General features: G+C 48.1%; 8 protein-coding genes across 8 annotated transcripts; 4 read left to right on the top strand and 4 right to left on the bottom strand.

Annotated features, from left to right (window-relative positions):
* Positions 1 to 196: 196 nt before the first annotated feature.
* V1508DRAFT_395065 (uncharacterized protein) lies at positions 197 to 1,718 on the bottom strand (the record flags this gene model as incomplete). The annotated part of the gene is made up of 7 exons (XM_066938035.1): positions 197 to 520; positions 575 to 670; positions 725 to 817; positions 876 to 1,150; positions 1,202 to 1,292; positions 1,352 to 1,444; positions 1,503 to 1,718. The coding sequence occupies 7 exons, from the start codon at positions 1,716 to 1,718 to the stop codon at positions 197 to 199; spliced, it is 1,188 nt and encodes a 395-aa protein (XP_066798458.1).
* Positions 1,719 to 1,933: 215 nt separating this feature from the next.
* On the top strand, positions 1,934 to 8,463 carry V1508DRAFT_410093 (SEN1 N terminal-domain-containing protein). Its single transcript, XM_066939258.1, has 5 exons — positions 1,934 to 2,312; positions 2,370 to 2,585; positions 2,634 to 6,431; positions 6,484 to 6,693; positions 6,750 to 8,463. The coding sequence occupies exons 1-5, from the start codon at positions 2,188 to 2,190 to the stop codon at positions 8,341 to 8,343; spliced, it is 5,943 nt and encodes a 1,980-aa protein (XP_066798459.1). The 5' UTR covers positions 1,934 to 2,187; the 3' UTR covers positions 8,344 to 8,463.
* On the bottom strand, positions 8,344 to 9,782 carry V1508DRAFT_410094 (D-isomer specific 2-hydroxyacid dehydrogenase). The gene has a single exon (XM_066939259.1). The coding sequence runs from the start codon at positions 9,464 to 9,466 to the stop codon at positions 8,489 to 8,491; it is 978 nt and encodes a 325-aa protein (XP_066798460.1). The 5' UTR covers positions 9,467 to 9,782; the 3' UTR covers positions 8,344 to 8,488.
* A 1,238-nt stretch (positions 9,783 to 11,020) lies between these two features.
* Positions 11,021 to 13,499, top strand: V1508DRAFT_410096 (uncharacterized protein). The gene has a single exon (XM_066939260.1). It carries the CDS (start codon positions 11,243 to 11,245, stop codon positions 13,235 to 13,237), a length of 1,995 nt encoding a protein of 664 aa, XP_066798461.1. The 5' UTR covers positions 11,021 to 11,242; the 3' UTR covers positions 13,238 to 13,499.
* Positions 13,460 to 14,380, bottom strand: V1508DRAFT_410097 (mediator complex, subunit Med18). The gene has a single exon (XM_066939261.1). It carries the CDS (start codon positions 14,296 to 14,298, stop codon positions 13,528 to 13,530), a length of 771 nt encoding a protein of 256 aa, XP_066798462.1. The 5' UTR covers positions 14,299 to 14,380; the 3' UTR covers positions 13,460 to 13,527.
* Positions 14,381 to 14,729: 349 nt separating this feature from the next.
* Positions 14,730 to 17,674, top strand: V1508DRAFT_410099 (VID27 cytoplasmic protein-domain-containing protein). Its single transcript, XM_066939262.1, has 7 exons — positions 14,730 to 14,765; positions 14,822 to 15,102; positions 15,169 to 15,388; positions 15,443 to 15,600; positions 15,656 to 17,098; positions 17,148 to 17,343; positions 17,399 to 17,674. Exons 2-7 carry the CDS (start codon positions 14,984 to 14,986, stop codon positions 17,540 to 17,542), a joined length of 2,280 nt encoding a protein of 759 aa, XP_066798463.1. The 5' UTR covers positions 14,730 to 14,765; positions 14,822 to 14,983; the 3' UTR covers positions 17,543 to 17,674.
* A 159-nt stretch (positions 17,675 to 17,833) lies between these two features.
* Positions 17,834 to 20,926, top strand: V1508DRAFT_410100 (uncharacterized protein). Its single transcript, XM_066939263.1, has one exon. It carries the CDS (start codon positions 18,050 to 18,052, stop codon positions 20,525 to 20,527), a length of 2,478 nt encoding a protein of 825 aa, XP_066798464.1. The 5' UTR covers positions 17,834 to 18,049; the 3' UTR covers positions 20,528 to 20,926.
* Positions 20,684 to 21,433, bottom strand: V1508DRAFT_410103 (ubiquitin-related modifier 1). The gene is made up of 3 exons (XM_066939264.1): positions 21,291 to 21,433; positions 21,064 to 21,231; positions 20,684 to 20,996 (listed from the first exon to the last, which is right to left on the bottom strand). The coding sequence occupies exons 1-3, from the start codon at positions 21,317 to 21,319 to the stop codon at positions 20,879 to 20,881; spliced, it is 315 nt and encodes a 104-aa protein (XP_066798465.1). The 5' UTR covers positions 21,320 to 21,433; the 3' UTR covers positions 20,684 to 20,878.
* Positions 21,434 to 21,519: the final 86 nt, after the last annotated feature.

Below are 21,519 nucleotides of genomic sequence, written 5' to 3' on the forward strand. Positions count from 1 at the left end.
CGCTAGACCTTAGTCTTGATTCATCGCACAACTAACTCATTGCCTCTAAAGTTGTATGCTGTACGGTAGCTGTTAACTTGTTTTCGTATTTGTCATTATTATAATATACACAAAGTGTCGTTGAGCGGTAGTCAAAACTTGTCCTGAGAGTGAGGCTTTTGCAAAGGTCCATGAGATTCCGAGAAATGTGATTCGGCTACTTACACACGAACAACTGTGGATCTTCATTACACACTTCTTCATCACCTCCGCTATCGTAAAGCATGCTCTCACATTGATCAAACTCGATGTCCTGAAAGACTTCATCATGGCGATCTATATCATCATTCCCGTCAAACGGCCAAAAGGACATATCTTCGCTGAAGGGATCCATTAATCTGGGTTCTGAGGTCACCGACAACATCGCGTCACTGCTAAGCTTGGGTCCGTATTCACTATTATTAACGGAGTTGGCTTCTGACAGCATGGTATTTGTGAGAATGGAAATGTTTGATGTTGGAGTTATATCTAAAAATTGTTCCTACATATATGCACAGTCAGTATAAATTGAGTCGTCACGCGAAAATAATACTACCAGAACCATGGAGCCTAGATACTTCCGTTTCAAAGATGTTGTCATGACTGTCCACAAATTCCTCAGAATTGTTTCGCGGTCGAGATTATTCTTTTCCTATCCAGATCATTAGCAACGCATTAGAATCGAACGTGCGCCCGAAACCAGAACCTGCGAGGGAAGGCGAGATTGCCTGCGGCGTAATATGTTAAGGAGGGAAGGGACAATTATGGTGTCGAGTAATTTGAATCGGTCTTGTATTGCCTAATCCCGGTATCAGCCGGTATACTCGACCAAATTTTGAGTAATTAGGATTCGATACCTCTGCATAGCCCGGACAGAATAGGAGTGGCATCTTAGGCGCGAGTTTACTGAGGATGATATTGCGCAACGATTTATCCGCCAGACCGAGCATTTCAGTAATAACAGACCCACATTTAGCATCTACACGCTGTTTTGGAGTTGTTGCAGAGCCAGGAACGCGCTGGCTGTGGAACGTGAATGATAGTGATATACTGCGCAACGGGACAATGAGGAGTACAGTGGAGTGTGATGAAAAGACTGCGTTGACTGATAGTGAAGCGGGTGCAAATCGTACTGGCGATAAGTTAGTGTGGAGTATACTGCCATTTATTGTATTTTGCGTACGGTTGAATTCGGCTGTCAGTGTTGATGATGGTGAGTAATGAGGATTATTCGGGATCATCAGTATCGGCTCTAGTCTCAGTGACGTCCATAACTATCAAGCAAAGGATTAGGACATATCAGTCACTTTCATGTCGTCGGAAGGGGAAGTACTTTTGACCTTGAAATTGACATCGCAAATGTTTCCACAAAATCAACGGGATCCTGCGCCATTGTGTCTCGTTCAAACTCGACAGTAACGTGAATCTAATTCCAACGTCAGCTAGTGAGTTTAATTTCAAATATTATAAGCTGTAAAGCAGACTTTTGTGTAAGGTGCTAGGATAATCGTTGATCGTTCCCAATTCTCGCGCCAGGACTTTGCATCGCGAGTCGGAGGGTCTATCATCCATGAAACGTCGGCCATTAAACTGACTTCGTGCAAAGCGTCCTTCTGACTCGGAGGCGACGCCGGATCTTGAAAACGCGAAGATAGGGTCAGACGATCAGGGACGCGGAAATGCGATGTATACTTTGCCATATTATCGGAATCTCTCTCGATGACGCGTCAAAAAAGAATAAATAAAAGCTACGGACAGTTCACGTTAAGCTTTATTTATTTCCTTATCAGGTAAATTGACCGAGCAAACTCTCCGTCGCCTACGCGTCTGGAGGATCACGTTACCCGCGTTCGCGTCATCACGCGCACCTACCGCGAGAAAAACCTGAGCTGCAAGTCGAACCCTACCAGCGACGAATTCTTGATCCACAAGACCTCGTCAAGGGAAGATATTGCGTGGGTACTCACCTTCGCATAATACTGCGCGGGTTATTCGCGAGTGTATCAGGTCCTAAGAAGTTTGCTGAGGCCGGCAACTTTTGGTGAGAGTTTTGCATTTGATCGTGCATATGATCTCAAAGTTGGAGAGTTTACCGGACGGTCTACGTGTTTGGCAAAGCTGAGGCAGTAGACCGATTCTATAACACATAAATAATCGAGCCACTTTATAATGGCTTCGGCAAATGACAAAAATGCGATGGACGATGAACTTCAGCGAGTGAGTGCGCTTGTAGAAGAAAGTCAACGGCGGGATGATCCCGGATTGCAAGAGACCGCTCTTCAGGATAGTTTAGCGTGAGATGACACAATTTTTGGAGTGGCATGTAGTTGATCCTTGGTTAATGATTGTAGGTATCTTATGAAGTTGCCAAAGACGTCACATTTCTTTTGTAACGAGAAGAGACGGGTCCTTGCCGTTAACGCACTCCAGATGTTTGCGTTCCCGCCTACGCCTGAACTAGATTGGTTAAAAGTGACTATGGGACGGCACTTGAACCAGTGTTTTCTTTGCGTGAAAGCATACCAGAAGGCCAAGGTGCCTCTCATAACCCGGTTTTTAGAGCTGGGGTAAGTACATAATGTATACCCTCCAGGCTCTGCCGCTAACATGCGTAGGTTTGACAAAGAGAATGTAGATGAGTTCATGCATTTACTCAATGCATGGGACATTGATCGTCTTGCTACGGCTCTCGAGCCGTCTGCCGCGAAATGTCGCGAAGCGACAGCGGCAGGGAAAGCTGTCGACGGGAAATCGATACAAGACAGCTTCAACGCGCTATACGAATGCCTGTACGCTCCAAATTTGATCTCGGAATCTACTCCGCTATCGGCCGCGTTTCATTCCGTCTTTCTTGGTGTGCAGGCAGGTGGTAGATTTTTGCGGTTGTCTAAAGAAATCGTGCCCGCTATGATATCGTTCTTGTTTCTCAAGGGCGAACCAGAACTTGTGCGTTGGGCAGAGAAATCGATTGGATTTTTGGAAAGGAAAGTCGGCGAGATGGATTTTGATCCGTGTAACAGGCGCGCGTATCATGACGCCGTCGGCCGGTATCTCGCTGCAGCACCGACACGGACTGCTGAAGACGTGACATTTTTTTGGAAAGCAATGCACCGCGTTCTTGGTTCAGTTCACAAGTCTGTGATTTTGAATCATTGCTGCGGGAATAGCAGTGGCGGCTCGGGGTCGCATGAGGATAATATCGTCAAAATGGCATGGCTCGATCTGCAAGCTTTTCCGGCGTGTTTCCCGGTTCTGTTGCCGGTATTTGGGACTTTCTTCGGTTCCTTGGGTGGTGATATGTGGCCTGCATCCACACCGTTTATTCCAACATCAATGTTGGATATTGTGCTTGGATCGGCCGGAAGCATTGCCTTCGAGAAAGCATTACAAGCAGTGGCGACACAAGATCTGAAAGCGCTGGAACTATTGAATTGGGTACAGCCATTTGTGGAATCTTTATCTGGCTCCAATAAATTGAAGTGCAGTGAGATCCTGGCGTCACGGTTCCTTGGAAGGTACCAAGATCCTGTCCAGTTTGGCACGACAAATACGGGGTTCAGAATACAACTCTTGTTAACGGGTTTGCGTGTCCTCAATAGTTTGCTTGATTTTGGACAAGTCGACACCAGTGACATGGTGTTTCGCGTGAATAGTAATTCAGTGGACAAATTAATGCGGCGGGAAGCGAGAAAAGTTGCGGAGACCTATGCGAGTTTGATAATTGAGACCGCGATTGACGATAAGGCAGACTCCGCACTTCGTACGGCAGCGCGCAACGTGCTTGATGCGTGTATTGTATTGGATTCTGTGTCCACAGCTGATGAAAGTGAAGTCATGACGGATGAGATTTTGACTGCTGCAGTAATGAAGCAGCGTGATATCACGCAGATAGTGCTGACTGCCGCTGAAGACGAGGCTGCGGTTGCAGAGCTTGGAGTTAGTGGCGACGGCGCATCATTGCTTTGCTATGGCGAAGGAATGTGGGAGCTACTCAAAGAGAAGATGCCATACAATGATATTGAATTTGCAAGATTTGTTGTGAGATCTATCGCCAAGTCCAGGGTATATTTGGCCGAGCCGTTGGATAGTATGCGCATGCCTAGTGGGACATCTGCAGGTGCCTCATCGAACAATGCTTCTATGAAGCTCATATCTCTCAAGGTAAAGAAATTCAATGATTTGAGCACCAAAATCGATGGTGTTTTAACTGCTCTTGCGAACCTTTTGCAACATATTAGCGATTTCGGTGCCGACAAGCTGCAGAAGGAGTTGCTCATTGACGAGCCGACTGTGGAAGTCTTGCTATGCCTCTCACTCTCAGCGCATAGCGGTCTTTCTCGGTACAGCCTCGAAATAGTAAAGCAGGCATACGACGCCTCAGGGCGTTTGGAATGTCTGCGGGGCTTATTTGGGTCAAATCCGGCGCAACTGCTCAGAGCGTATGTAGCAACAATCAAGCACACAGGCGCTGTGTCAACCCTTTTCGGTCTCGGTCCGGTACCCCGCCTTGTGCGGACGACAATGGATGTCGCCGCCCTGCTATTTGATCCTCGAGACGGTTACGTCGCGACTCATAATAGCGCGATCCCTGATACCGACGTGAGAACAGCTGCGCATGCATTCTGGACCTCAGTTTGGCGTGCATTGACCTATATTTTTAAGCGAACACTTACCTGGGCTCGTGCCTATCCCAAGGACATAATGGTGGATTACATGCGAGATGTCCTCGATCTAAGTTCCACTTTATTCGAAAACATCCAACTTCTCGAACAAGCGCTTACTTCCCCATCGATGGGATTAACCGTCGTTGAACTTCAATCAATTTCACCTAGTAAGCCAACGACCACCGGTCTAGATTTACTAAGCTCGTTAATTGAGCCACTTCGTGAAATGTGTCCGTGGCTACGACTGTCGGATGCAGCGCTGCTCACAGTTTGCGTGCGATTAGTCTGCGGGATTTTAAACCGATTTTCGAAAGCAAAAGTCGATGTTCCCAAGGATATTCTCAAGAAACTTGAGAAATTGTCGCAGCAGACTGGACGCCATTATAACAATCTGACCGATGCGCAGTGCTATGATCTCGTTATTGCGCTCAGTTTGTTTGACGAGCAGCCTCTGGACGAGATCAAGAGCGAGAGTCCTGATACTGTGCCTAATAAAGTTGTTGTTAAAGGTGAAAGAGCATCGCCGTTTGACGACGTGCATGCAAAACCTGTCAAGGTGAGCAGCAAGGTCAAAGGCGGATTGGACGCGTGGCTTGAGAAAGGGCACAAGAAAGAGAGCGCTGCCAAGAAGGAGGTCTATGATCTCGAATCAGACGAGGAAGCGTCGCTTCTTAAAGAGTTTGAAACGGCAGAGAAAGCCAAGGCGAGGCAGCGCATCGATGCTATGTACAACAAAATCAAGGCTGAGGAGAAACCAGCGCCTAAGCCTAGTCTGTTAAGTGCTCGTCGACAGGAGATTTCAGAACAGAGACAGAAGACGGCTGTTACGACTGCTACAGCTAAGAACGATGTCATTCATCCTCCTCGTCCAGCTGGATTCCGTGTCGCACAGATGGGGGCTCCATCATCACGGTCGGCGTCTTCAAGCCGGCCAGTCAGTGGAACAACTACAGCTGTAAGCTCGGATGAGGCCTCGAGCGGCGAGAGTGACAATGATATCGACTCGCTTTTCTCTCTTAGCAAGCATCACAGGCCAGTCCCGAAGCCAGTGGTTGCTGCTCAATTGGCACCGCAGCCACTGAAGATTTCCTCTTCTCTCGCCGCGGCTCGACGTCGACAGTTCGGTCCGCCAAGTATGACAGAGAAAGAACGTGCGGAGCGAAATATGCGAGCGCGATTACGTGTTAACTTGGATCCCCTGTATCATCGCATACTGCGATGGGACTACCATAGCGAGAAAGAGCTGCCATCCGATGAGGTCGGTAGTGATTTGAACAACTACAAGGCAGTTCCGAATAAGTTCCCTTCTGCGGTCGAGTACAAAGCAGTTTTCGAGCCGCTGCTGATGTTGGAATGCGTGCAAAATATTGTCAAAACTAAGGAGGAACGGATGGACAAGCCGTTCAGATTATCGATTACGAATAGGGTGTCCTGTGACGAATATATCGACGTCTACGCTTCGATCGAGGCTAAGATACTCCCTAATATCAAGATTGGAGAGATGGATGTCGTCGTTATCTCTTATGTGCCAGAGGACCAAGAGATCATGGCTGGGAGTACTGCTGCCGGTCAAGACCGACCAGCTCGGTGGCCAAATAAGCAGTATCTAAACTGTATGGCGAAGATTAAGGAGATCAAAAGGTCTAATCAAGCCGGCCTCTCGGACGTTGTACTTCGATGCCTTCCGAAGCCAGACATGGCAAGGCATCTGGTGCCACGAACAGACTTAAGTGCATTGCGTGTTATGGGGTACTTTGTACATGTTGTCTTTGTGGCTCGGGCGGTAACTAACATGAGGTAGGATGACAACCATTGAGCGAGAATATAGTTCACTGCAGGGCCTACCATACTACGACCTCTGTGATCAAATATTGCATGCCAAGCCTGCGAGTTCGATTCGGGCGGATGCCACAAAAATCCGTAAAACGCAGTCGACGTATAATGTCAATGCTCCGCAGGCCGGAGCTATCATTGCAGCTATGGAGAGTACAGGGTTCACGTTGATCCAAGGGTGCGTCTTGATTGATAGAATTACAGTTGTTCGAGACGGACTGACAGATTACTTAGTCCACCTGGTACCGGGAAAACGAAGACTATTCTCGGTATTATCGGTGCGACATTGACAACCACGAAATCAAGAGGTATTCCTATACAAATTCCTGGCCAACGCCACTCTGGTCAGCAGCAGGCATCAGTGACAGTCGAGCCGAAACGAATTCTTGTGTGCGCGCCCAGTAATGCAGCGGTTGATGAGCTTGTCTTGCGACTGAAGGGCGGAATCTGGAATTCATCCGGAGAAATTTTTTTTCCGCGGATTGTCCGTTTGGGACGAAGTGATATCATCAACCCTGCAGTGCGGGATTTAACTCTTGAGGAACTCGTGGATGCTCAGATCGGCAAGTTCGAACAGGAGAATAACGCGAAGAGTGGAGGCGGGATCGATCGCGTGAACTTACGGGATCAGTTAAATAAAGTCCTTGCTGAACGAGCTGAAGTCGACCGTGAGATTGCTATGACGGAGGAAGCGACTGCGAGAGACAAGCTACGCGCCCAGCGAGATATGTTGAATGCGAAGAAAGCAGCTCTCGGGCAACGGCTGGATGAGGAACGTGATCGACATGCCGTGGTTGTGCGGACTAACGAAATTGAGCGGCGGAATATCCAGACGAGGATTTTGACTAATGCAGAAGTCATGTGTGCGACCTTATCTGGAGCTGGCCACGACCTTCTAGCGAGTCTGTCGATGACATTCGAGACGGTGATCATCGATGAAGCGGCCCAGTGTGTTGAGCTATCTGCACTTATTCCGCTGAAATACGGCTGTATTCGGTGTGCCATGGTCGGTGACCCCAATCAGTTACCGCCAACGGTACTTTCTCAGACTGCCTCGAAATTTCAATATGAGCAGAGTTTGTTCGTGCGAATGCAGAGAAACTTCCCGTCATCCGTGCATTTACTGAGTATCCAGTATCGTATGCATCCGCAGATATCGCAGTTCCCTAGTGCTCAGTTCTATGATTCCAGGCTAATTGACGGTGACGGGATGGAAGCTCGGACAGAAGCTGAGTGGCATTCGACGGCAGACATATTCGGACCGTACAGATTTTTCAATGTGCATTCTCGAGAGCAGCAGTCCAAATCTACACACTCGTACTACAACAAAATGGAGGCGCTCTGTGCTGTTGCATTATATCGCCAGCTTACGGAGAGTTTCCCCAAGCTCGACCTTGAAGGGCGAGTTGGTATTGTCACGCCTTACAAGCAACAATTGCATGAGCTGAGAAATACATTTCGATCTGCGTTGGGTAATACTGGCATGCATGGAATTGACTTCAATACCATTGATGGCTTCCAGGGGCAGGAGAAGGACATTATTATATTATCTTGCGTGCGGGCGCAGGCAGCAGGCGGGGCAGGCGGATCTGTCAAAGGAGTCGGATTTTTAGCCGATATTCGACGTATGAATGTTGCGCTGACGAGAGCGAAATCGTCGTTGTGGATTATTGGCAATATGCAGAGTTTGGTCGTGAACGATGTGTGGAGGAAATTAATTGAGGACGCTCAAAAACGCGGATTAGTGTCGCAGTTTGACGGAGAGCGGTTCAAAGTGTTGGATGCAGCACCAGTGGTACCGCAGAAACGTCGTCATAATCATGCATGAGCATTATTACATGTACATAGATTTACATTACAATGGCATAGTGTTATTTGAGGTTTTTTTTTTTGTCTGGGTAGCATTTCCCTTTTGTACCATAATTAATCAGATTTTGAATATTGTTTAGGAAATTTTCCAATATAATTCGCTCTCAATTGATCACTCGGACCGGCTCGCCTGCTAGCCACTCTACAATATCCTCGACCGTTTCTTCAAAAAACGTTTTGTATGTGTCGTCAGTAACGTACGCAGTATGTGGAGTTAAAAGGACCCTATCGCCCAACGTTCTGAGCTCGTTGTTTGGCGATAACGGTTCGACGTCATAAACGTCCAATGCTGCTCCAGCGATAGTACCATCCCGCAGAGCAGCGACCAATGCCTTTTCGTTGACGATGGGTCCACGCGACGTGTTAATCAGGAATGCGGTTTTCTTCATCAGCTTCAGTTCTGCTTCTGAGATCAAATCCACCGAGCGGGGTGATAGCACGACGTGCAACGACACGAAATCGGAATCTCTGAGCAATTCTTCCTTGCTGCCAGCAAATTCAACACCAACTTCGGCGGCCTTTTCAGCAGTCAGGTTCTGACTCCATGCCGTAACACGCATGCCAAAAGCTTTGGCAATCTTCGCTACAGAAACACCTAATCTGCCCAAGCCAATAAGGCCGATGGTTTTGCCGTATAGACCGGTTGCTAGTCGCCCAGTCTGCCACGGCACGGAAACGTCAGGCGTCGCAGTCCGCGTAGCATCTGGCACAATGTTTCTTGCAATCCCCAAAATCAGCGCCCATATATGCTCTGTAGTCGACCATGCAAGAACTTGTGTTCCGACGACTGTGATCCCAAGGCTCGTCGCTGCCTCGATATTAACCGCAAAGTTCCGCATGCCAGTCGTCACGAGTAACTTCAAATTGGGCAAGCGCCGGAGAAGCGATTCTGAAAATGGGGTTCGCTCGCGCATGATGCAGAGGATCGTAAATGGCTCGAGCCGAGTGACCAATGCGTCTTCATCTTGTATCGTGTCGTTGAATACGGTGATGTCGACACCAGCGTCGATTACTGGTGTCCAATCGGCTATTTTCAGCGCGACGGCTTGATAATCATCTAAAATCGCAAGCTTTACAGTCATGGATTCAGCGAATGCGACGAATGGTGCTTGCGGGAATCGAGAGCGACTGCAGCTGGGATGACCTGAATAATGAGCAATACCGTAGCAAATCACTAATCACTCCCAAAAGCGGTGATCCAATTTTGGGAATGATAAAGTCGCCAATTATAGATACGCATCTCCTTGGTTTGGAACCAGGTTAAGGGTTTGTTGGCTAACAAGAGTAGCGGACAACTGATAAGAACACATGTAGGCCAGAAGTCATCTATAACTGATGAAGGATTTTACTTGCTTGCAATATAAGTGCAGCATGACATTCGCATGGCTAAGAGTCATATATCAACACAATCTAACAGGAGGCTGCGGGGTGCGTCGCAGTCGCGGTCAGCCGATAGTAAGTGCAGTTTGCAGCGTAAATGTGAGAACGAGGGTTTGGGTTTATTGCCTTACAGGTTGGTTTTACCCTAGTCTTAACAATGAGCGCTTTTGGTTTTAGGAAATAATACACGACGAATCAGCGCAACTCGATGCGATGTCCTATTACAGTAAGTCTTAACGGACTTCTATAAGTACTTACATTCCGAAATAATTGCTTACTCGACAAATTGCGATTCCCGCGAATATGTGCTGCGATGCGACCAAGCTGAACCAATTCTCTGGATGCAACTTTCGTGCTTGCAGCAGTCTAGCTAATAGTATGATAGAACTTGGCTTTTTGCAACTATGGATTAGGGTGCGAGACTGGTGAACGGACTTCGGGAGTCAAGCAAGCGGTGCGGCGCGCAAAGCTGCCAGACACAGTAAGTAGAAGTCGTCGTAAGCTACTACGTTTATTAAAGTCCGTAAATACGAAAACTAGGGGAGTTTGCGATCTAGTAACTACTGACTTGTAGAGAAACGGACATGTAAGATATTGTATGAGTGCACATGCTGCTCTGATCGGACCTTTTGAATATGACATATAGTTTCCTCCCCGTGCAAACTCAACTTGACTAAGCGAACCATGACTAGCCGACGACGACTCAGCGGCCCAGGGGAAATGATGGCGTGCGATCGACAGACGCCGTAGAGCTGTCAGGCTGTGTTGGGGTTAGAAATTGACGACCTGGCTTATATATACTCTGCAGCGAGAATCACAAAAATAACGAGATTCTTTGACCTTGTGGCGAGTAGCCGGCAGCCTTGCTAGCATTGGATATAGTCTACTACACTGGATGATGTCTTCTGCCTAGCTGAGAGGGGTCCACTTCTGCTGGAATGTTAACTTTTCAGGGTTAGGGTGAATACTCTGGTGTATTTTTTAGTCGCCTCAGTCAACTAGAATCGACCGGACAATAACTGGCTTGGCATCCGGAGTCGCAAACGAATTACGAATTTGAGTCTGATCTACAACCTTATGCAAATCAATTTCGTGCATCTGAGACTTAGTGATGCCGACTGCTGCAGCAGTGTGTGCCCGCTGCCTTCGGGAGGCGCTAACCCTAATCGAGCTTATGCTGCGACTGATTTAGTAGGCCCACATTTTATTTTCTCGCCTTGCAAGAAAACTCACTGCCCAACAACATCAACTCACTCTGTCATCATCAACCTTCTACGGTATCGTCTGACCCACTTCAGAAGCCGCATACTTCGGCACATTTACTGGTTCAGAGCGACACAATTATCTTAATACTTGGAGAGGGTCACTTGCGACTTGCGACGTATACCTGCCTCTGGCTACCTCTGCCGCGGCAGTTCCACCACCAATTCACCTCGCGGCAGACCCACGGCACACCATTCGCCTCGCATGAGTCCGTAATGCACGTATCTTCACAGCGCAAACAGCGCCCAGCTAATCTGGCACTGTCATCAGCGACGTCGTTGCGCGATGTTCCGTTAATAGCGTCGACACCGACTACTGCCATTCCGCCGCCGTCGCCATCGCCGTCCCCCTTGCCGGCAACAGCTTCAACTGTTTTAATGCCACAAGTACTTACGAGAGGCACTAGGCCTGTTAGTCGCTCGGTCTCGTCAGGTACCAGCTACATGCAAATGCAGCAACAACAGCAACTGCAATTCACTCCGCAAAATCAGCACTACCAGCAGCAGCACCAGGCTCACCTAGCTCTCCTCTATTCTCATCACCAAAACCAACTCATCACTCCGCCAGAAGAGTATAATCCCAGGATGTCGGATGTTCATGCCACAGAGATGTCATTGAATCACGTTTCCGGTTCTGCAAGCAGTGTTTCGGATGGCATAGATATTATTGAGAATATTATCAATGATAGCGATCAGGAGGCGTCTGTGGAAGCAGCTGCCTCCCTGCTAAGCCGCCAGCCATCTGTACGGAATGCCAATGCAGAAGTATTTCTCGACCCAGATGCGTTCTCGGACCTCGCCGACCGTCAGTCTGATGCAGGATTTGCACTATCCGGGCCAACGAGTGGGGGAGCAAGTGGAAGTAACTCGTCAGGATCATCACCGGCTGCTAGTCTCGGGAAAGCGATATTTAAGAAATTTGTCCCCTCGAAACTCAGGCAAGGACTGAAGAGACGAATGTCGGCTCCAATCGCGCCGACTTCACCAATCGCAAGTCTTTCCTCACCACTATTTGCGTCTTCACAGCAGGGGCAACATTCTCTCTCGTTAGCAGCTACAGCCGTCACATCGCCATTAACTCCACAACCACAACATGGTGATGGGTACTTTGATCTCGATATCGCTTCTAATACAAACCTTGAGACCGGCGAGTTCTTCCCTGGAGGGGCGACAACCAATAATTCTTCTCGACATTCGCTCTTGTTACCATCGACCGGACCTGCGTCTCCCGCGACTACATCGAGCCCGCAATTACCACTAGGCGCAACTTTACGATCCGAGACTCTTAGAGGCGATCTGTCCTATCCAGTCGTTGTCTCGCCATCACCGTCGGCACGTTCTGGCGTGGCTACCCCTACTACGTGTGTCAGTACGCCACTCACCCCCAGTGCAGCGGCTGCGCTCGGAACATCGTCGGTGCCACACTCACCATTGCCTCCTACAGCTGGACAGCTGACGATTAGCTCCAGTGTGTTGGCGGCATCTGCCGCGATGTCGGCCGTAATTTCAAGTTCGCCACCGATACCACCATCGCCATTGGCAACTCGACCTCCGCCAGAATTATCCGAAATTCCGACACCATTATCGCCTACGCCAATATCGTCGCAGTCCTCAGCGGTGCCTTCTCCACGCCCAGTGTCCGCACTAGCATTTGAAGGATCAGTACCTATGGGTATGTCTCCATCAAGCTCGGCTGGCGCTTCAAGAGCAAATGTGTCATCTCAAATGGCTGGACTCTCGGTGACGTCACTGTTGACTGCCCCGTCGTCGACCCCAATTCCCGTGCAGCAATTACAGCAACGGTTATATCATCAGTTAACGCTGCAAGAGTCGCATGATGCGTCAGTAGGAGATGACTCGTCACTGAAGTCGGGTGAAAATACGAGTGCGCACGCCCCTACGGCGTCGATGTCATCTGCGACCTCGTCCATGTCTGGGACGCAACTGCAGGCGACTGTCGAGATGGCACCGGAGATATTAGACGAGGAGGCAATGCTACGGGCCCAGATTGCGACGCTATACGAGAAGATGCGTGCTGAAGATCAAGCATTTGCGGCAACCGAAACTCGTTTGGGCGAGTCCGGCTGGACGTCGGAAGAGGAATTAGCGGCAATTAGCAAGAATAGACTTGCGGCTAGACGCAAATGGGAACAAGCGATTTTCCAAGCGGAGGCTTCTCTTAAATCGAGTGAACAAAAAGATACTTACTAAAATGGATATACTGGAATTAGAGCGTAAAAAGTTCGTGTGTGTGGGTTTCGGTTATGATAAACGGTGTTCGAAGGGTCTTCATACATGGGATTGGGTCTACTAGTTAGGATAGAAGGTAGCAGCATGCAACTTGGATTGCTATTTTTTTGTATATATTCAATTTTTTTTTGCATCATATCCCATTCTCTGTTCCAGGAATGTGGGCTGCTATCAGCCACCAGGTTTTAACAAAAAAATAAAAGCTTTTAATTAACCCTTGTAATATATACAGTATCCTAAAATGCACAAAACTATTTTCTAATTTGAACCCTTGGATCTAGAATTCCACGATCTGGAATACCCAATTCGACAACTCCTGCAATTTCAGCCTTGAGCGTCTCCAACCTCTCAGTCGCAATCCTGACTTTTTCCAAATCATCGCCTACGCTCTCGGATCCAGTTAGGATATCAACATATGCATGCACTACCCACACTCCCAAAAATTTCGCAGTTTCTGGATCCCGGTGTTGAGTCACCGTGTCAGCGACATGTTCGTCTTCGTCACCGACTGGAATCTCGTGAAGTTGTGGCGGCGATTGTGGTGATAGTTGCGTGACTTTGATGATTACCATGCCGCTGTAGACGAACAGGTGGCCCCGTTCTAAGTAGTCGTAGGCGTAAACATAATCCAGTGCTCTGAGAAAGCGGAATAATATGCCCGTGTCATCCGTAACACACTGTTCGTCTGGTCGGAACGTAGTTCTGTTGATATATTGCACTTGCACATTCCGTTTACCGGATTCCGGGATAGTGGGAATAGTTAGTGTCCATGACGATTTCGCACCGTTGGCCGGTGCTAGATCACGATGGACGTCTATCCGCGATGCTTCAAGTTGAGTCGCAGCAGGTCCAATCGCCGGATGTAGCGCGCCGGATGCTGACGCTGGCGTTGGAGAGAATACTAGGTGATGTTGAAGGAAGGGTACTGCGCGCATTCCAGTTACGGCTGATAGCGTCGACAGGAATGTCGCGACCCTTGAAGGTGGAAGGGCGGCATAGAGCGACAGTTCTTGAAGAGACATCGAGTCCCCGCTGGACAATTCCGTTATGATATTATCGTATTGGTCTAACCTGCATTAAAAGCTTTATTGCTTGCATAAGCATGGTCGGATGTCGCCGAAGGCGTGATTTCGATCTTGCTAGGGTGTTGTTCTACCCAGTATTCTATGAATTAGTCCGGACGTTAGGCACTAGTCTCTATTAGTTTGAGCCGTGAAAAAAAACTGACAGCAATATCCTTTTTTAGTAATATCTTGATGGTCCCCATAGAAATCATGTGTTCCAGCTTAACCGAGAACCAACTGCGATGAAAATTGATTACGGTAAAAAAGAAACCTACGCAATTTAGTTACGAAGTCCGGCTGGTAATATTACTGCCAATAGTATGGTCTCACCCCCCCCTCATTTTCGCACCTTACGACTTTCCACGCTGACAATATTTCGCGGGATTAGTATCATCTTGCCACGAATGACGTATGTGCTGTTATAGGTGTTTATCACGTGACTGTCAGTAAACAAACCTTGTCTAATTATTGCGTAGTGAAGACCTTAAAACAGCACATAAACACCTGCGCAACAATCTCTGAACCACCACGTCTAAATCTTCGCCACTGGGCATTCTATCTTCACAGTTTCAGCGCAATACCGATTTAGACGTCTTAATATTGGGTTTAGATTGTTACCGGGGCAAGGATATATTGAAAAAGAATGAATTTCTTGAAACGTGTTCTAGGAAGCTCGCCGAAACAGGAGCTAGTGAGTATTCCAAGTGGCCGATTGTACCTTTCGCGCTCGCAGAACTCAGTGAAGGGATACTCTGAATGCATGTAAGTAGTTGTGTCTTTAAATTCCCTTGATATGGTAAGGCAAAGACGCTCATGGTTTTTGTGCAGATTCAAGGACGCGGTTGCTGCAGTCAGACGCACTACGACTGAGTTTCACTATCAGATTGTGGTGCAGCGTGCATATGAGGAAGGAGAGGAGCAGCTAGAAGATGAAGAAGACGAGGATTCTTTTGACGAATACACATTTTTGATCGACGAGGCTCTACACTTCCGGGAATCACAGAGTGATGAAGGCCAGGCAATATTTGCTTGGAAGGATCTGTTGGGGGTAAGTATTGTTTCTGCGGTAGTAATCGAAGCGAAGCTCTAACAGGTGATGTAGGACCCTGGCGATCTCTTCGAATTTGTTTGTGATGAGGGAACCGATACCTCTGTGATCAAGGATTTTTTCCATATCGTGCTGCAGTGCCAATACGAGCGGAAATACAACAAATCCTCGAAATTGGCTGCTAATGATGAGTTATCGGAATTCATTTATGTGTAAGTTGGAACGCACATGACGCACGTGGTATACTCAATTACTAACGTGCCACAGTGGGCATATACAATCACCACCATCGCCAAAGGTTGTGGCATCGCCAGGACGATCCGCTCCCACGACTCCTAACAGACGACGGAGTAGTGTACATGGAGCTGCAGTGGATCCAGCCACTCCAGGAGCAGTGTCTACGACTATGGCCGAAAAGTACAAAGTTAAGAGTGTGCTTGGATCAGATGAAGCCGAGCTTCACCTCTTCGACGCGTCAACAGGAGTCTTCCTGCTCCAAGATAATGTGGTCACTGCTAGTGTTAAAGATATCGGTAGTTGGACTTACTGGCTCGACGTGACATCTCCGAAGAAATCGTGGTTAGGATTTCTGATCTCAGCCGATATCAATCCAGTATTCAATTACGAGCATCTGTCATTCATATTCAACTATTACTCAGACGACGGCTCAGCATCATCGTGGCTGTTGCATTTCAAAGATGCAGATACTTTGGAGCATTTTCAGGAGATTTTGATGCGGGCGCTTTGGGAATCACTTAATCAGCAAAGTTGGATTAAGGCAAACTATGACGAGCGGGATTACGTTCTACAAGCGTTCAACGATATGTCTATGGAAGATGCACCTGCAGAACAGGAGGAAGAGCCGGAAGAGTTTGAGGATGCGGATGAAGAGGTGCAGAATGACACGGAGGCATACGACGAGGACGAAGACTACGATAATGTGCTCGGCAATCGCGAATTTCAGGGTGAGGGCAAAAATAGTCAACTGGCTGTTGGATACAAACATGACCGGTCGTTCGTTGTGCGTGGTAATAAACTCGGCGTGTTTAAGCACACTCCAGGAAATACACTTGCATTCTCAACCACTATCGAGAACTTGAAGACACCGGATGGCAAAGCATTTTCGCCGACTAAAGTTATGCTTCATGCGGAGGACTCGTCAATGATTTTGCAGAATCCAAACAAAAAGAGCAGTTTGTACAGTATGGACTTGGAGTACGGCAAAATTGTTGATGAATGGAAGATTCACGACGATGTCTCTGTCACATCATTTACTCCATCGAAGAAGTTTTCGCAAATGACGTCAGAGCCGACATTTGTTGGTATTTCGGACAATAGTTTGTTTCGAGTCGATCCTCGGTTGGCCGGTAATAAGCTGGTTGATTCGGAGCACCAGTCATACGCAACGAAATCGGTGTTCTCAGCTGTTGCCACGACGGATATGGGACATCTCGCGGTGGCGTCTGCTAAGGGCGATATACGCTTGTACGACCGACTTGGAATTCGGGCGAAGACCCAAATTCCAGCGCTCGGAGAAGCTATTATTGGGCTTGATGTGTCGGCTGATGGACATTGGATATTAGCTACTTGCAAGACGTACTTATTGTTGATTGATGCTACGATCAAGGATGGCAAGTACGCTGGTCAGCTAGGCTTCCAGCGCAGCTTTGCTAAAGACAGCAAACCCCGACCGAAATGTTTGCAGTTGAGGTATGTCGCATTTGCCGACAAGTTTGGTTGTATGCTAACGATATTTCAGTCCTGAACACGTCGCACAGATGCAGACCGAAACAAAGCAGCCGTTGTCATTTACGCAGGGTCACTTTAATGCTGGTGTCAATTCGAAAGAGACTACGATTGTTTCTAGTTCAGGACCATACGTTATTACCTGGAATCTGAAGCAGATTCTTAAAGGCGACAAGATATCTTATACTATCAAACGGTACACAGATCGGGTGAGTTGAGTAATATTATGTTCCAAACATTCAGGCTTTCTGACAGCATTTTTAGGTTACTGCGGATAATTTCAAGTTTGGAAGTGATAAGAACGTTATTGTCGCGTTACCGGATGATGTTGGCATGGTTAACAAGCGTAGCTTTAAGAAACCGACGCGCGAGTCGATTGCGACTCCTGTGAAGCAGTTTAGAGGATAGGTCGAATCATGTTGGAGGAGCGGATATGTTGGGAATCTCCTTATGTGGTATATGTATTATGAGTAATTGTTGTAATGTAGATTAATATGGTAGCGGGTAGTAATATAATAAAGTCTAATGGGTATATGTTGACTCCGGATCCTTAGTGCTGGGATATCGTATGTCGGCGTTATCTACTGATGCGGGTTTGGGGAATAAGTCGCATGGCTGCGCCAGAATAGTTCTACGATTATTGAGACGCGTTTTAGCTCCTTCGAAGAGGTCGGTGCTCCCCCCTGGAATTCGCTAATGGCCATCAGCTTGCTGGAAGAGGCAGCTGACATTCCTAGATAGGAATAGCATGCATTCCTCAACGGCAGTTGACGCGCGGGGGACGCGTTTTGACGCGTTTTTCGCGCCGGTGTAGGTTTGGCCCCTTGCAACAACGCTGCGACGCCCTGCATTAGCACCGGCCGACATCCTCAACAATTCATTAACAAGACTCTGTTCCTGTTCGCGGCGCATGCAATGGTGTTAGCTCTCTGCTCACCGCCAGACAGGGGCTCCTCCCCTTTATTCAGCTGGTGTCCCGTTTTCTTCTGCTCTTCCTCCTTTTTCCTACGTCTTCTCGCGAATTTGCAATCGGAATCGGCCGCCATGAAGTTCATTGCTCTTTTGCTACTCGTCCTCGGGGCCGGACAAACTGTCCTCGCGCAGCCGTCGCTTGACTACCCAGTTTCCGATCAGTACCCTCCGGTCGCGCGATTGCAGGAGGCATACTCGTTTACACTCTCTGTCTACACTTTCAAGACAACTGCTGGCACTAACTTGACGTATTCCGCGAGCAATCTTCCGCAGTGGTTGACATTCGATGACTTGACGCTTGAATTCAGTGGAACTCCGACCTCGTCGTCGGACGTCGGCTTGTCCTCATTCACTCTGACTGCGACCGATTCGAGCGACAACACAAATGCGTCGACTACTGTTTCTATTGTGGTCAGTAGCGCAAGTGCCCCATCTGTTGCGATACCGTGCTCCGAACAGTTGAGGGAGAATTACACATCTTACTCGGGAACTGGCGTCTCGTTTACTCCCGGTGTCAGCTTCTCGCTCCAGTTCGCAGACGACACCTTTAAAGGCAATGTCTCGGCTATCTACGGCCTGTTTTCTGGAAGAACGCCACTACCTAGCTGGGTTACATTTCACCGTGATTCCATGACGTTTGAGGGAACAGCCCCTGCCTTGTCGTCGTCTATCGCTCCACCGCTCGAGTTTAATTTCGTGCTCGTTGCAACGGATAATCCCGGCTACTCCGCCGCCGAATCTTCGTTTAACATAATTGTCGGACACCATTCTCTACAAGCTCAATCCGTGGTCGTAAATGCCACTGAAGGCAAATTGTTTGAGCAACCTTTAGATGTTACATTAGACGGCACGAATATCTCCAGTAGTAACATTACGAGTGTTAGTGTCAACGGCACTCAGTCCTGGATGAATTTTGACAACGGATCGCTTACACTGTCCGGTACTCCTCAAAATGAAACAAGTGTTGGCGAAGACACGCAGGTCACAGTTACCATAATCGATGTGTATGGCGATAAAGTTGATGTCTCGATTGATGTCATCGTCATGTCATCTAATTCCTCCTCATCCGTGTTTGGAACTTCAGGTCTTAAGAATGTTACAGCTGAGCGGGGCCAAGACTTTAACTACACGCTTGCACTGTCATCGAGTTCAGATATCCGCAGCGTATCGGCTACATATGTTCCATCTAGTGCGTCCTCGTGGTTGTCGTTTGACCAAAGTACATTCACTTTCTCCGGCCAGGTCCCAAATAATCTTGATAATGTTGAAGTTATTGTTAGCGTCGCGACTAAGAGTGGTTCCAAAGAGACTGCACAGTTCTTCGTTATCGGAAAGGGCACCGTAATCGCAACGACTTCCACATCTGCCTCGTCATCGTCGGCGACGCCGTCTGCAACTGCATCGTCAACACCGTCCCTACCCCTATCCTCATCCGCTACTCCTAGTCCGACTGCATCTACTTTATCAACTAGTGCTAAATCGAATTCCAAGACAAGCAGCAGGACGGTGGCAATAGTATGCGGAGTCATCATTCCGCTTGCGGTCATCGGCGCGTGTATCGTCGTCTGGTACTGCTGTTGTTTAGGTGGAGTTTCCGGGCGTCGTCGTTCACAGGATTCTTCAGCGACTCAATTCTCACCGTCATCAGGCCATAGTAATATCTCCAAGCCAATTCCGATTGAGGATAACTGGCCGTTACCTCCACCATCACGTCCAGGCAGAACATGGTCTCCTCCACGACGTCTCTCTGGCATGTCCGTGTTTTCGTCACACAGACGGTCGTACTCTGATCTCGAGAAACAGCCGCATATCGCCGACGGCGGATTCGTCATCCCACACGATTCCGACAACCCAAGTCGACCCCGTCGGTCGCGTATGTTTTCGTCACGCTCATCAATACGCGATTCACTAGCAAGTCTTGCGACTGTCGCTACCAACGAGATATTCAGCGTGAGACTTGTCGAGTCTAGTCACGGCGATATCGCAGGATTGGCCGATCGCCGACATAGCCGGCACCGCAGCACTTCCCACAGCGGGTCCGGCAGCGGCAGCAGTTCCACCATCGGACCGTATTCGACATCCTCTGGTGATAGTCCATCGCGGCTACGCGCCGTTCGCGAAGAGGATATAGGCGACGATATGGTTGGGCTAGTTGGTCCGCCAACGATACACCAGCAAGACGATGACAGTGACGAGCTTGACCAAGAGTATAATAGTTCGGTCAGCGAGCAATCTTCGCAGCATTTCGAAATAGTTCCCGGAGCAGAGAGACAATGGCAGCGGACATCGAATGCTGACGCCTCCGAACACGAGTCGCAGTTAGTCAAATTTGCAAGCGGTGAGAGCTTCGCGAGCAGGCGAAGTGTGGGTGAATATGAGGGAGCAAGTGTAAGCAGTGACGACGGACAAGTGTTTCTGTAAATTGCAAGAAAAAGTTGAAGTTGATTGACTGATTGGGGTGAATTTTGATTTGCATATCCCTGGTTTTGTGATTAGTTTCCTTATAGACGGGATTCGGGCGTTAATTCATGTGTCATTCTTAGTCGCTTTGCTTTTTGGGTTTAAGCCCACTATTGTCATTAATCTAGAGCCCTTATACTACATCACGACGGACGAGTGCCGGAAGGATCAAAGTACGCGAGTTACGTACTTCATTACTGTTCAGAATATGCTTTGGTACACTAATATACAATCATATACAAACTATATTGCAATGGCAAGACTATCTATGAAGAGCTTGCTCGCAATGCTGTATATAGACACATCGCCCGTCTAGCCGCCGTGCAATGTTGATGCAAATAGAATCTGATCTCCCTGTTGAATCACGTATTCCTCCTCGCCTTCTAATTCCCAGTCGGCATCGTTTATCAGAACAAGTATACCCGGCCGGCTAGATACTATTAGTCCGTAAATGTATCCACTGCAGTATGGTCATCAGAACAAACCAAAATACGTACACATGATAACCATCTATAACAAACAATTCTCTTCGTTTACTAGTCATGACTTTCTCACATAGATGAACCACGAGATCGGCAATAGTAGGCGAACTTTCCGAGCCGTCGCGTGAAGCAAGGGAGAGTTTTATTGATCGAGAGTTGTTGAATAAAGCTTCCAAACCGCCGCTAAGTTATAACTGGTTAGCTCGATATTTGCAAGTTGCGTTTTATAGACAATTGCATACGAGAATTCGACTGTTAGAGAAACAGCCATTATGGTGGCCGATGTCCAAAGTGAATGAGTGACTCGATTGTGGTTGGTCAATCCGAAATACAGTGGTTCATTAATTGATTGCAAGCGCACAATGGGTCTGCGTCTGAGACCAATATGCGCTAGTCCTGAATAGGCTTTCAAGTTCAGCCATATTGTCAGGGATTGCCCTGATTAAGGTATTTTGGTGCAGCCTACAAAGA

The sequence above is a fragment of the Lipomyces doorenjongii genome, assembly GCF_038497915.1.
Source record: "Lipomyces doorenjongii strain NRRL Y-27504 unplaced genomic scaffold V1508scaffold_4, whole genome shotgun sequence".
Taxonomy (NCBI): domain Eukaryota; kingdom Fungi; phylum Ascomycota; class Lipomycetes; order Lipomycetales; family Lipomycetaceae; genus Lipomyces; species Lipomyces doorenjongii.